Here is a 15,811-nt window from a genome sequence, read left to right as displayed (position 1 = left end):
TTCAGTCAGAAAGACACGGTCTATACTAGCAGCAAAAATGCAAATTGCATATTGGAAAGCCACTTCTTGCTTAGGAGAGCAGTTGCCTGGAAGACACGGGGAAGAGCTGGAAGCAACACAGAAGAAACCACGACTCAGAAGGAGCACTGATCCCTGGTGGACAGTGTGTAAGCTCTATCCCTCCAGAACATTCTGTTCTTATTCCTAGTCCAAGCCCATGACAAACTTCCTCCTGTCTCTTCATAATGTGCTGGAAAACAACCAGACAAGGGTCTAACTTGTCAAGGCAGAACTGATTGTAATCCTCCACTACGTCAAAATAATTTAGGAAGAAAATATTATGTGCATAATTTTATTGCCAACAGCACCCAAATCAGTTAAATTCATGATGACAGTGAAGTCTAAAATACACTTATATTCTCCTTTTCTTGGCAGTCTGGGACAATGAGCCTGGTAGATGTGTCTAAGCTCAACTATTTCGTACTTCAAAGTCTACTGATGCACAGAAATCTGTTCAGGTGAAATTTAAAACCAAAACAAACCAACAATAACCACCAAAAAAAAGAAAAAAAAAAAGGCGGCAAGGCAGAGATTTTCAAACTGCTAATTCTGAACACCGACTTTTGGATGCACTCCCCAAGATACTTGAAAATAATTCTCAGTAGTGACATCTTCCTCGTGATTCCCACGGTTCAAGCACAAAATCTGCTCTCTCACTGCATTGCAGCAAGTATCCTACTTGGAAGCAAGCAGCAGAGCAAATAGCATGGTTTTCTGACTCTTCTCTTGTCTGCTCTCCACAGGTCCGTGCAACTGAAATAGGAACTCTTTCTGTTACTGTTCGGATGTGGAAATGGAAGTGTAAATTGAAGTGTCTAGTCTCTACTATATCAGTAGATTTATCATTCACAAGTGAGAAATATCTCTTTTATTCAGAAAAATAATAGTAGTAATACAAACTGAAATTAAAATGAAACATGAACAATTATTCAAAAATAGTCAATTTAATGACATTCCTCCTCCCTCCCCCCAATAGGTAAAGAAATAAAAGCAATAAATAGATAAATAAATAAACAGCGAGTCTCGCTTATGCAACTGATTTGTTGTCCCTCCTGGCAAAATGGTAGTCTTTGCAGCTTATTCCTCTGTATCCAAAGAGAGCTTACAGATGAGCCTCTGTCAGAGAGACCACCAAAAAAGATAGGCTCCCGTTAGACATTTCTATCAGACAACACATTTAGACGCATCTCCAGAACTCCTCAGATTTACAAATGCATTTATATTAAATTAAGTCTCATTCTTGTATCTATTCCATAACAATGCCTTGTTTCAACAAGGAAGACTGGTTGAATTAATGTCATTAGTGCATTACCGACTTGATTGTGACAAGACACAGTGCCAATTCTTCTCTTTGAGATGAATTATCTCTACCACCACCAGGTTCTGACACTATGATGTTAAGAATCAGGAGAGCAACAGCTGTTAAAAACACTGTCACTTCCAAAAATCTCTCATTAAAAACATAGGATTTCACTCTCATGGATACAGAAATAGTTCTACTTTCACAAAGTAAGACAGTCTCCTCTAAGTGTATGCATATACGTACAAGATAATTGGACAACACAGAACCCAGAAAATTCATTCTGCAATTCATGGAACATGTTCTTGCTTACATCTGGTAATCTCAACTTTAATTGAAATTATTCCATTTGCTTTCAATCACCACCATACTTACTTGACAGCCTGGTAATCCCGTATCTCTACCATACAGTGGAAATGGACCTCTATCTGAGGCTTTTCCTATAAAAGAAAGACATGTGAAATTAGAATCTTTTTAAAGTTTATTGTGCATACATAAACTAAGTTCAGTATAAATGTATATTCTAGAAAATCTGCTAGCAGAGTAATGTTACAAAAATTAAGTTACATGAATACAAGTAGGCTTCTAGATCTGTGCTGATCACAAACAGCACCACTGTAGTAGACGACATACTTACCAGATTCCATTTCTTACATAGCCAATCAGTAAGAATGAACTACTGCAATTTTTTTGGTTGTTGCTAAGATACCCCATCACTGTGTTGAAATAATAAGGGCAAAGGCTCAATACAACTTTACTTCCAATATCAATGAGCAAAGGTTGGAACACTTTTAGACATTTCTCCTTCCTTCACAGAACTAACACACAGACAGTACCACCTTAGGTGATTCATAACCTAAGCAATAAAATTTAAAAAATACATAGCCACAAGAAAAAGGAACAAAACCAAATTCAGAATGAAAAACACATGCTAAACTTAAACCATAGTTGAATCATTGAGCTCTCAATACTCATAACCCCTTAAATCCTCAAAAATCTCATCACATGTAAATGAAATTTGTAGCTGCCCTCAGATGTTGCTAGATTATAAAACATTAGTAATATGTTTGCCAATTTGGAAAAACTACTTAGTGCTGTATTTGTTGATTGGGCCACTGAACTGAAATGTATGTGTATTAAAGTACAGTGTGAAAGCTCTCCAGTAGAGCTCACAGCTTTATCAATCTTCACTTTTTTTTTTCTTTTTTCTTTTTTTTTTTTTTTTTTTAATCTCTCCACTCAATCATGTCAGAAATCAGGCAGTCATCAAATATGCATGTAATAGAATATAGCAACTGCATGGAACGCCCTCAATTATGACACTGAACCTAAGAACCCCCCCAGCATCTTACCCAAAGGCAAGCATTAATAAACCATGCTACCTATCTGTTCAAAGCTGCAAAATATTTGAAAGATTTCAAAACGAATGCCATCTTAGCCAAGGAGGAATTCCCTTTTCCTGGATACGTGTGGCTATGTATGCTGTCCAGTCCTCCTAAGAAGAGCAAGCAGCCTTTCTTAGACACGTCCACTTCAGCGGTAAATAGCTCTGTCCTACTGCATTTGCATTTCTGGAACAGGGCCTCATTTTCTTTTCCCAATTTTCTATCTTATTGCCAGAAATTCCTGTCATCTCATAAGTGGGAATACTAAAGTTTACTGTTTACTTAAAATTGTTTACTGTTTGCTTAAAAAGTACAGCTTGGGTAAGTGAATTTGGCGCTCTTAGAGCAACATCTCTGCAGGACTCTGATCTCACTAACTACAGGTGGGCTGGTCAACAACGGCTTGCTGGAAAACACGGCAGTACTGGAAGAAAGGGAAGGAAAAAGTGAACATTTTTCTGCTGCAGCAATTTGCCTCTAACAACTACCGGGCACCAAGCAAATAAAATACCTAGCATGCGAAATTATGAGTAGCATGAATCATGCTGTTCAGATTAACCGAACTCAGCATTTTCTTTCCAGAAAATGAGAATCTTATATCACATGATAAACAACTTTGACTGCAGTATGCAGTATTCCAGGCAGGTTTTAAAGCAAGTATTTGTACAAGAGTCAATTTCAGAGATTAGAAAAAGAATGATTTAAATTATCATTTGCATAACAAGCCAGAAATTGCTAGATAAGAACACCCAAAATCACGTTATTTCAATTTTACCACTTTAAAAGTTTGGTAATTCCATTCTAAAGAAAGGAGCTGCCTCTAATACCCCTAGCTATGATCAGTTTGGTTCTAAGAAATAATCCAGAGATATCAAGGCTCCCTGATGCTGCGCTGCCTAAATATTTATCAAGAATTACTGCTAGAGCAAGTTAACATTTAACCTGTGCTCCAACAGCTAGCCTTTCCAATTATGAGTGTGGAAAGCAACCTAGGATCGAGTACAAGACTGTATCCCAAGCAAACGCCCAGTACAAGCACTCAGGTATAACGCCAGCCTGCAGCAGTCCTGTGCCATCATTGCAGAAACGAAAGCTCTGCCCTTCTTACAAGGCAGCACTGCTTCACTTGTCACCAGGTTACATACATGTGGGCTGTGTATGCCAGAGTTTTGCTTTCCATCCAGATTTGAATTATACAGACACTGTTAAGCTGTCTGTATATACAACCAACTCAAAATAATTGAGTTGGTTACATACACAAATCTTAATCTGCCCAGGTCAGCTCACAAATCATTTGACTCAGTAACTTGGCATCCATTTGCCTTTTTATTTTTTTCTAGTAAATTTCTTGCTTTTTCAACAACCCAAACTTCCATGATCTAATTGCTACCTTACAGACCAGCTTACAGACCAGCAACTACAGATTTAAAAGAAACTAAATCAAGAAAATCCCACTAAGCATTATAACCACACATCTCCTAACTTTATCAGCTTAAAACCTTGACACATTCAGTACCAATTCCAGCATTAATAGGCATTTAGTAAATAATTGTTTTTCTCTTGTTTAAATACAATATGCTCACAACTTCATACGGCTTTTGAATACTGCACAAGGAGCTGCAGTCCACCATAAATCTATCTGTGGAACAGCTGTGCAGCCTAAATACTCTTAACACCGAATGAACTGAAACAGCAAGATGCAAAGTGACAGTCAACTGCAGACAGCACTACATTAACTCAGCTGAGGGCTGCTCCGAGTGAATGTGCTATAAATGCCTGCCAGTAGTGAAACGGCATTCACCCACTGTTTCTAGATAATGCTTGGTTTACGAGAGGATGACAGAACGTAACTCTGCAAAAAATTACTTCGATTCCCACAGAATTAACCCGTTAGAGACTACAGAGCTGTGCACTTCACAAGAACGGATTTGCTCAGCAGCATGTAAAGTGCCAACGTTTTTTAAACGAAGCCACGTCTGCCATCCAGTACAAAATGAATGCCACAGTGACCACAGCTGGCAGCTGCTCCATTTGTCAGGCAAGAAGCACGTCTACCCACCTTGCACAGAGAACAAGTTTTCAGTGATTTCTGAAACAAATCTTAAATCACGCTTCTTCCTCATTTCATCGCTGATCACACTTAACTGGCCCAGCAGACAGCCTGCCCCAAAGCCACTTTCTAACAGAATATTCTCAATACCTCGGAGGATCCCCCCCTATCGGGTGCATGTTTTTGTTTCTGCACTGAACTATTTCATACAAACACATGCCCGCATGTCTCAGGTCTATGTTGGCAACAGCTTCCTGGCTGCAAGGATAAAGAGAAGGCCAGCTTTTCAAACACCCAAAAGAATTTCATCGTTATCATTCACTACCTTGAATCTTAAAAAATTCCCACGTGGCTAAAATGTTACCAAGTTGGTGTTGGGAGACTCAGAGAAATCCATTTTTACAGTGCTTTCCCCCACCTCCCTGCCCAGTAACTGAGTGTCTTTGTTACCCACAGAATTAACACATTCAAATCATTTTTCGTATTCAGATCCACAACAAGCAGGAAATTGCAGGAACTGTACTGGCAGGTGCATATGGATGACGTAAGAAAAATGTTCAACACAATATTTAAATACAGTTTCCACACTTCATATTATTCCCAACTCATCACAAAATGGAAATGAAGTATGAAAAATATATAGAATACCATCCTTGCTGCTACAGTACAGATACAGTTTTTGATTTTTTTTTTTTTTTTAGCATTAAATAAAATTCTGACTCAAGAATTATTTCCGTAAGGTGATAAAATTTGATTTAAAAAAAAGCACAAAAACAGCCTCACTCCTAACGTTTTGTTTCCTGCCTTCTTCTTAGAGGTAAGAATGACTGACACTTGCAGCCAAAAATTACTACTACATATCTAGACATTCCCCCCAGCACTGGAGGAATCATTTCTTCATTCTCTACAGGCCTCCTCATTCTTAGAGGATTTCACACTTCCAATATCTATATTCCATCTACAATCTTTTTCCTAGTATTTTAAAAGCACACATTCCACATCCATACACAAGGATTACAGGCTTTTTTTTCCCTTACAATGCTTGTGACCGAAGCTCACAGAAATGAAACAGATCTGAAGCAACGCAATTTGAAGAAGGTGCTTACAACAAATGACCTCCTATTCTCGTCACAACAATTTGTTCAAGTGTTATTGGCTAACGTGTGCCAAGCACGCTGCTGGCGACACTGAAGATGTTTAACAAGGCAGTGCCAACAAGTGCAGCTGCTGGACTAGCAGCACCCTCCTCCTGTTCATCCCAAGCCAAATTACTCACTCGGTTATGAACAATGAAGCAGCAACACAGGAAAATGCCAAGTGCTAGTGAGATTAGTGATAAACTACAGGATCCCTGCAGAGGTCAGTGATTAGCAGGTCCCTGCTTGTAATCACTTTCCTAACCCAGCCTTTATCTCATCACACGCTCCATCTTAACTAAGGCTTCTTGTGACTGGAAGCAACTTCCCAATCAATAATCCTTGAACTCTTGGCAAACACATCCACGCTGTCTTACCTTTTCATAAAGTAAACCTACAACACATCAATTGCCTGAAAATGTTCAAAGTTTGTATTGGGAGTTAAGATTAATAAGCCTTCCATGTGTAACAAAATCACTTCACTGGAAACTCTCGTAATAAAGTAGCAGATCAGAGGAAAAGTACAAACATTTTTAGCCAGGAATGCCATGCCAAAGTGCTGATTAGCATTGCAGTCTATACAGGTAATGGTAAGACTGTCAGTCTACATGTTTCAGAAGAATGGATAAGCAAACTGCATGCTTATCAGACTTTAACTAGGGGAAATGTATGTTTTAGATTTTTCCCCCCCTTTTCTCCTTGCTGTAACACCTTCTGAAACCAAGTTTCCCAGAAGGGACGTGATAGGGTTTAGCAAAGCTTGTTTTTAATACTACAGATTTGCCCCTTACTTCTTTCTTTGCTCAAAATTTTGAAGGTCCGTGATCCTACAGAACAACTGTAACATTCCACAAGAAGTAAAAGATTATGGCTTGCAGTGAGATTTATTCAATTCACATGCCCAGTCTCAGATCTGCCAGAAGTTCCCTGTGATTCTCCATGCCATACATTCTCTTTTGTAAGACAGCTTTATCCTTGTATTATGCAGTTCTATTACTATCTTGTCGTATTTGGAGCAAATATTTTTATACCTACATGATGCAAAGGACGGAGAATCTGAAGCTGGAGTTACCTGGAGTCAACTTCCCATTGTAACAGCTGGAATTCAGGAACAACGCTTTAGATAGCAAAAACTAAATTACTGCTTTCATTGACATTTGGAAAGGACCATTTGGAAAAAAACATTTTTTTCACTGTGCTTTCCAAGGATTAGAAAAGTTCAGACGTTTTTATACTTAAAATTGTGAGGGCGTTTGCAGATGTCTTTCACTGTAAGAACTGTACTGATTGAACTGACCAGGCAATAAGTCTGGGTACTTGAGGCAGTAAGCACAGAAACCAAGGGATTTCTCACAACTTCTTTAATGCAATAATTTAAAAAGAAATAATGCCAGTGTGTGAAGTGGCATTAAAGAACCTGCCGCACAAAGACATGCCTTTGACACTTTTATCCCATTGATTTGTAAGTACTTCTAAGAGAAGATGGAATACTTTGTCAGTTTGAAAAGTACTGCACAGATCTTATGCTACAAAAACAATTTATTAACGCTCATATGTACTTCAAATACACAGGAGCTAAAGGTAGACTAAATCACACATGGTATTTGGACTGACCCTGTGAACTAGTAATTCATATGCTTGTGTCAAACTGAGAAGGTTTGTCCCATCAGTGGCTGATGTATGCAGGCTCCTTCCTCAGCACCTCTCCTATCCCCCCACTCACGAGGCTGACGCTGTGCTAAATAACAAATCAAATCTTTGCAATGCTGTAAGGGACTGAAGTCTGGCAAGAAGATACACATGAGTAACTGAAGACAAGGGGGAAAAGAGGGAGTATAAACCTCTTAAATGAAGAAAGAGCTTTCTTCTTCTCCCCTGAGCATGTGTGCTATCTGTGAACCAAATAATTCTCGAATAGCTGTTCAACATATATGTATCTACTTTCAATTCTCCACGACTAGACTTACCCTAAGCCTTATCTTAAATAATGTTACTGCTCTATTAACCTGTAAATACACTGTTCATAGACATATAATCCAGTGGGAGAAACACACTAATCATTACTACACTAAAATGCTAAAATTTTACTCAAAATTAAGGAAATTGGGAACGTACGATACCTAGAAGACCATAACCAAATGGTGTACGCGCGTGAATGTTCCCCAGAAGTGACAGGAAGGTGTTTTGTACCCACCTCATCTGCCACCCCATGTATTCCAGAATATCCAAACATCTGCGTGCTGTCTACTGAAATACTTCTCCCTTTGCTGTCTTCTTCATCTCAATCCTAAGGATTTAAAGTTCTCAGGCACCTACCAAAGTTACCACCTACAGCTAACCTGAAACACATTCCCTTCTCTCCTGGTATGGAAAAAAATTAATCAGGTTCCACCACTGACTTTGAACATCAGGTAGGTTCTTAAGTCTAAAGCGAAGAGGACTTAAAAATATATATTTATTTATTTATTTTTAATTGGGTATTAATAGAGAACCCACAACTCACAACAGAATGCTACACCTGTTTTTGATTAAAAGATTTTGGTAACACTACATGCTACAAATTGCTAAATTTCCTTTTTTTTTTTTTTTTTTTTTTAAAAAATGTAAAAGTTACTTCTGGAGGTATCTATAGTTCCTCTCACATCCAAGATCTATTCATTCTCATTAAACTTGACAAATTAGCTTTGTCAACGAAGATTTTCTCTCCCCCCATTCTCTCTCCATAAACACATGCACGAACACGGTAATCATTTATAACTGTCTTCCATACGACAAGGGGCAAACACATACAGTAGCACACTGTTGTACAAAAAGTTTTGAAAGTACTTATTTGGATGACTTGCTCAACTTATCGATGCTTCACCCATCACAAGCAATAAATCCAATCCCATCACAGAGGTGTATAAATTAGGTATTCCTAGATCGTGGTCTCCAGATTAACAGCAGCTGCTGGATTGCAAAACAAAACAAAACTAAAACAAAAAAAGAAGAGCAGAAAAACAACAACAAAGCACTCATGCTAAAATCGCATGTAGTTTTCTTAAGAAATCCAACTCTTTCCCCAGTACTACTGTTTCACGAGAACAAGTTCTACAGGCACCACAAAGCAAATTATCTGTTAAAACAGGAGGAGCAAAGACTGTTTGAAATCGTATCAAACAGTTGAAGGAAAACATGTGCTCACTGTTTATTTTTGGAGGTGAGACAAGTAGCATGCTTGATAGAGAAAGAAAAAAAACATTTCCATTAGATATCGTAACACTCGTGGGAATGTGCCTGAAGAAATGTTAACAATAATACCCCAGGTCCAGACATAGCCAAGGTGAAAGCAAGTCCCCTATTTAAAAACACCAAGGAACTTGGTGTGCTGCTCAAAGTACTAAAGAATACAACTTCATACACGGCAGATTTTTGTAAAGTACCTGACTTGATACACTAAAATATTTTTTACCAAAAAAGCCCGACTCAATAAAGACATTATTATTTTAAAATAATAATACACTACGGGATTAACAGTCAGGCAACAGAAAAGGCTTTAGAAAAAAATTGTGAACAGAGAACCATCACTAAATATTTCTCAGTGACTTGAGCATGACTCAGAACTGGTCTTCGTATTTAGTGGTGATGTTTCGGGGGTATGTGTCAGGGCGTGTGCACACGGTTATTTTTTTTTGGTTTGTTTGTTTTGTTTATCTTGATGTTTTAAATGAGTTCCTGTAAATTCAGAGGTGGTTGGCAGAATAAAACAACTGAAGACTGATACAGAGTGTTCTGAACTGCATTGTAGGAAGCAAGGTGCCTTTCTATTCAGCCAAGTGCAAAAAGACACCCACAGGACAGAGCCATGGGCCTCCAGCCTCCTGTTTTCTAACTAGATTTACCTTGGGGAGGAGGGTGCCTGCAGGAAGTTGCCATGTTCCAGCATTTCCCTAATCCTTCCTGTTGGCAAGCCTCAGAAGCCTTCACCAGGCACACCAGCTTTCACAAATCCCACAGGGAATCTGCCCAGGCATTGAACAGGAAAGCTCAAATGGTTAACTTGGGGTTAGGAACATGTGGTAATGGTATCTTTAAGCAGGGCTTGCTTCACCTGCAGAAGAAATGGTATCAGAGAGACCTGATAGCAACGGCCTCCATACCTAACTAGGAGCTTCCAAGACAGGCAGACAGCTCCTTCACTGAAGTACAGTGCTGGGAGGACAAGAAAACCCACACAAATGAAAACAAGGAGCAGTTCAGCTTGCTATAAACTCAGAGGTGCTATGCATACTCCACCTTTACAGGATTTCAAGGCATGACTGAAAAAAGCCCTGAGGAACCTGATCTGACCTCAAACTTGACTGTGCTTTGAACAGGACAAGGATCTGGAGCCCTGCTGAGCCCCCTTTCAATCTGAATAATTCTGTGATTTTATGGTTGCTGCGATCACCTTCTCTTTGCTGAAATCTACAGTATTGTTGCCTTTAGCACAGCACTTTCCACCATGGTTTCTTTAAATACCTAGATTCAAAGACATCACATAGACCAGGATGATCTTCCAAAGCAAGTATTCTAGTATTAAAACAACAAGGTAAAGAAGTCACCAAGAAGGATTCCCACTGGCTTCGCTAGATACTGAAATGGGCCTTGCCGTGACATACCCATTTTGGAAGTCATCTCATCCACTCCGGAACCCTTGATTCTGAAATCCTGCAACAGGCAAATCCTTCCAACGTCCTCTCATTCAAGTCAAATTACTTCTGCTCCTCCAATTCCTGTTCTCAGCCCCCCCCCCCCCAGACAACGACTTTATACTTCTGTTCCTGTATTACTTTCTCTTTACCTCAAATCCCATACTTAATTTTTCCTCAACAATACAACGTAAGCAAACCAAACTAATTTTAAGACTTCCAATTGAACTGAATTAATTCCCTTCCTTCATTACCTCATACAACTTACTCACTGACTGCAAACACAGCGGTGGATTAAAGCAGACTGTGTATTGAACTGTACCAACTGGCAGCTCCGTGCTCCTTTTCTGCCTTGAGAGCTCTCAAATATCCGTTCTCTGCAGCAAGTTTGGTCATTTTTGCTATGCTGTGTGGAACAGCAAATGACGCTGAATAATGACCTAAACTATTGTGCTCAGAGCAAGCCATCTGAAAAGGAAAGGCAACAGACAGGACTACAACTGTTATGATACATGTAGGCCTCTCAATTTTTAGATTAAAAATTGCACAGTAAAACACGGACTGAGAGGCATTCCACGCTACAATTTTATTTTACAACTCTCACTACTTCTACATTAAGTTAATTCACATGTGTATTCTAATACAAAACCGAAGTAGTACTGAGGTCATTTAAATTGTTGCACTTTTACTTTTAGGGTTATATTCACAAAGTCTATTTTAAGAACTGCTTTGGAAGCAACTGATGTTTTATGCAGCGAGCTGCTATTTTCCCAGATGAATAGAATATCCATTCTTTGGCTCACAGTTTCCATGACACTAAAAACAAAACACTCATCGGCACCAACTTTGTGTTTGATGGTAAATGCAGCTGCAGCTCGCAACGGCTCGCCGTGTACCTCAGCCCGCCTCTAGTGAACAGAGGCACCGTATTTCCCCAACGCAATTTCATTGTTTTACAGACAAGCCCTTTCTTGCCAACCTCAAACATTTCAAACCCTGCTGGTGTTCCGTCTCGAAATGAGGAGTTACTCAGTTCTGCAAGTAGCGATACTAATGTGAAGTTTTCCAAATTACTGAACAAAGTATCAAAACCTTGGGTAACAGGAGCTGTTGCCCCTAAAGTAACGAGGGAATTTTTAGCCTAAGAATGACAAAACTCCCACTACTGCAATTCAAACTCACTTGCTTCAAGTGAAATGCTGAATGAAAATATTGAGGGGACAATTCTAAATCTGGTAAATGGAACAAGTCACCTGGCAGTTCAGCAACTGGGAACAGAGCTCAGCCTTCAGTCCTGCTGCTTTCCCCCACAGGAGCTCTGAAGTGCACACACATCTTCAGAATGAAGGACGCCATGAGGAGACAGGCTGCTTCTTTGGAGAAGACTCCTATGAGCTAAAAATCTAATCCTACCCCACATTGTACAGCTCTTCATCCGCTGTAGATTTATCTCAAGTACATTGTGACTCATCTTTTCACACCGTGTAGCACAAACCTTGACTCAATCACAGTTGTTTGATTCTAAAAACCATGTTGAAAACAGGAGCTAAACAATTCTCCATATTTATTAGAAGTATTTTTAGGCACCAATTCAGTAAAGCAATTAAGCACTTACGTACTTAGAAATATATGAATGAACTAAATTCAGCAGGGACAGCTCATATAATTTAAACTATCCACTTCTGAGAATACTGGTGGACTGCCGACTGATTAGAGAAATCTGGCAGGAAAATAGGATGTGTCATCTCATTAAGTCTACTGAAGGTACTTCTAAAAAAAAAATTCAATGTAACATATCAATAACAACCATTTTACAATTTAAGGGAAGTGCTATTTTATTTAAGACAGAAACTAATTGCTTTAAAAACTTTCAGACCAAAATCCTTTTCCATTTTTGCCATAAAACACAATGGTAATGTACCCTCCTCAAGCAAGGAAACAGAGTCCTGGTCACAGCATTGTGTGTTCAAGGACAAGAAAGTGGACAAAATTTCCACCTGTAATATTGAAATATGGCAAAGAGAACTTTCCAAAGAGAGGAAGGAGCAGGCATGGGGGCATCCTCAGCCCATGCAGTGCCCCACCTGCCTTCCCAGACTGCTATCCCCATGTGGGGCAGGAGCCTGTCACGGGCACTGCAAGAGATGCAGGGTCCCATGGAAAGCATCCCCACCGTTATACAAATAAAGCAACGGGAGCTCTAAGCTAGAGGCATTTCCTCCTTTCAAGAGGAAAAGACTCCCCCCCAACCCGCCCCAACCATGGTCTGCAAAAAGTATGTAACAGTGAGAGCTATTAAGTGGCAGAAAGGCTGTAGCAACACTCATTAATGAATTAAATCAGCAAACCAAAAAAATAAAGCTCCTCACACCCAAACCTCTGACTGCAGCTTGAGGCTGAGCAGGCCCCTCAGGATCAGCGTCACAGCGGCTTCCTTTCAGAGCCCAGGGGCAGGCACAACCCAGCTCTGCCCCGTACGTTGCTGTAGATGGCCCTTCTGCTGAAGGCCTGCTGGACTTCTGCAACACCTTTACACTAAAGCATTAACAGGACTGGATCATCAGTGTGCTCCCTACAGGCCTACAACCCTACAAATGTCAGAGAAGTGATGCCTGCTTTTGGAGCTTTTCCAGAAGGTAAATAAAAACCACACACACAGTTTTCTCATTGCCAATGCAGTACTTGCAGATTCCCAGAATATTGCTGCCTGTGTAACTACTAGCTGTAAATCCTACTAACTGGAGTGTAACTATGATGCAGGTAGTCATTACCGTAACCTAGGAAGAACAGCCATGCTATTTTGTAAACACAGTCCTGTAGAAATTCCTTGGTGGGTCAGCAACTACCAATACAGAACGTACAGACTGTCTTTAAAGTTTCAGTTTTATTAAGTGTTGGGTGAGGCTTGGACTCTTACTTTCCTTGTGAAGCCAACAGAGAGACGAGAAGTCCAGAAGCTGGTAGAAAGTCAACTTCCTTTACTGGTCCTGGAAAGAATTTCCTTATCTACAGGTTTTAATTCTTCAAATTTACAGCAACACTGGTACATATTTCCCTACCCTCTTGTTTACAAACAGTGAGCCATAAATTAGAGGGATCCAATAGCCAACTGGCATACTAGGTATGATGCTGTGCTTCTCCTAATTCCAGTATGGAAGAAGGTAGCGGTGTTGATTTTTTTTTAAATGTTGAAAACCTATTTTGTGTTTTCCTGGGATTGCCCATCCACAACTGCAGTGGTAAATGAGACTTCATAATAAGAATATAACCAATAATTTAAGTCCATAGAAAACTGCCACCTGGCTGTGATTACCACACATTGAACCTGTTATGCAGGAGGAAGATGAATGAACCCAGAGCTTTTTGCAGTATGATGTGCAGCATCAAAAACTAAAAGAAACCCTGTACTTAAGCTAACTCAGATTTTAAAAGGTCCATAGTCAATGATCCTTTTTATTCCTCTCTCCTCAAAAGGAGACACTTCCTGGCTGTTTACCTGCTGAAACTCTGGATGATGATTAGAGGCATCAAACTGGGATGCCAACCTGTGAAGTCAGCAGTGGGGCACGTAGACTGGACAGACACACAGTATCGATGAACACAGCCAGTATCCCTCTTCCCAAGTCAGGAATCACGTGTCAGGAACCACATCCTCTCCATCTGCTTAGGTACTTACCTCAAAAGCTAATTAAATAATTAACAAATTCATACCCATGTGATAGCGGTTCAAAGGGGAAAAAAAAAAAAAAAAACACAACTATTTTGGATAAGGAAGGTCAACTAGTAAAGGTTCCCAGACTGCTGCTTTAAATGACTGTCCCAAACAGATATTCAAAAGATGCCTGCTTTTCAGGCAGCAAACCACCTGATATTACTTGGAGTGTAACTCAATCACAAGCACACAGGAACACGAAGCCACCCTGTGTAGCTCTATCTGAAATCCTAAATGTGGATTTATGGCCCTGATCCTTCACACAGCCACATACGTGCTTACCGGAATTATGCGTGCCTCAAGTCTCACGAATGGTGAAGTATTTGTAAAATTCAGAGAAAAAACTTAGGCACACAAATCATTCAAGTGCAAAACATCAGACTTGTGCAAATGTTATGAAGTGTAAACAAAAACTAGTACAATTCCCACTGTATCAGATAATCAGTGAAATAAACTATTTTAACAGCATTTTAGTTGCTTACATCATAAAAGACTTCAGATTTTTTCCCCCTTCTAAAAGAAAACAGAGTACCATCAGAGCATCACTGAAGTAGCAGAATGCTAATTAGAGAAGCGCTCATTTTGCTTAAGATAAAAAAGCCATCATTATTCAGTAAACTAACAGAATTGGTTCAAAGAGCTTTTTTTACATTATCTTAAAGCCCTAATTATTTCTGGAACTGGAGATACACTGAAATATTTTGAGAAGTGAAGCCAGTTCAGGTATTATTTGAACAATCGTGTATGTGAGTGTGCACATGGAACAACTCCACCTACGTTTTAGCATATCCCAAACAGTTCACCTGTGCATATGCAGTTCCACAGAGATTTTACTCATCTGAATAAGACCCATTCTTTGTTTACTACTTTTTAGTCTTTTTTTTTTTTCTTCCTCCCCCAATTGCAGGCAGGAAATAAAAAGAAAAGCAACTCTTTTATGTAAAGTAAATCCATCTGGATGTTTGCTGCATCCTATATTATAAACTTGTGATCCCCAACCAGAATGAGTTATAGTGAAGCTGCAGGCAAAATTGTCTCCATATACCACAATCCATTATCCCTGTCAAGTTAATGTTCCATGTTGAGCCATATGGCGTGGGTACGCACTCAACAAAGGAAATTCCTTAAACTTGTTATAATCAGCACTTACAGTCGTCCAAAAAAACTGACATAAACAGCTTTATTGTGTTTTGTGCATTTCAGTTGATATCCATGACAAAAAGAGGAAGCTTCAGGAAAAAGAGGGAAGGGAGGGGGGTGGGGGGGTAAAGTTGCAGTAGTAAAAGGGGGGGAGGGAGAGAGACTGTACATTTCATAATTACACATTTTCCTTAGCAAGTGATTTTCAATTACAATGAAGCTCAAGGCTTCTGACACTGATACACTGAACCAGATTAACAAATAAATGAGAACCCTACCTCGATACCTTATATTCAGCTCACAGAAGAAATGCTACAGTTTCTAAGTGCCTGACTCACATACAGATTCTCAATTAAAA

The 15,811-nt window shown here is 39.5% G+C and overlaps 1 protein-coding gene across 7 annotated transcripts in view; it reads right to left on the bottom strand.

Moving 5' to 3' along the window:
* Window positions 1–15,811, bottom strand: part of TCF12 (transcription factor 12) — a 158,654-nt gene that overhangs the window by 66,795 nt on the left and 76,048 nt on the right. For all 7 annotated transcript variants that reach the window (XM_082768851.1, XM_082768849.1, XM_082768853.1 and 4 more), the window contains one exon: window positions 1,736–1,800. In XM_082768851.1, coding sequence (XP_082624977.1) covers window positions 1,736–1,800 — 65 coding nt within the window. The remainder of the gene's footprint in view (window positions 1–1,735; window positions 1,801–15,811) is intronic.

This window comes from Aythya marila (assembly GCF_965140915.1).
Source record: "Aythya marila genome assembly, chromosome: 11".
NCBI classification, from domain to species: Eukaryota; Metazoa; Chordata; class Aves; order Anseriformes; family Anatidae; genus Aythya; species Aythya marila.
This window is presented reverse-complemented; position numbering and strand designations above follow the sequence as displayed.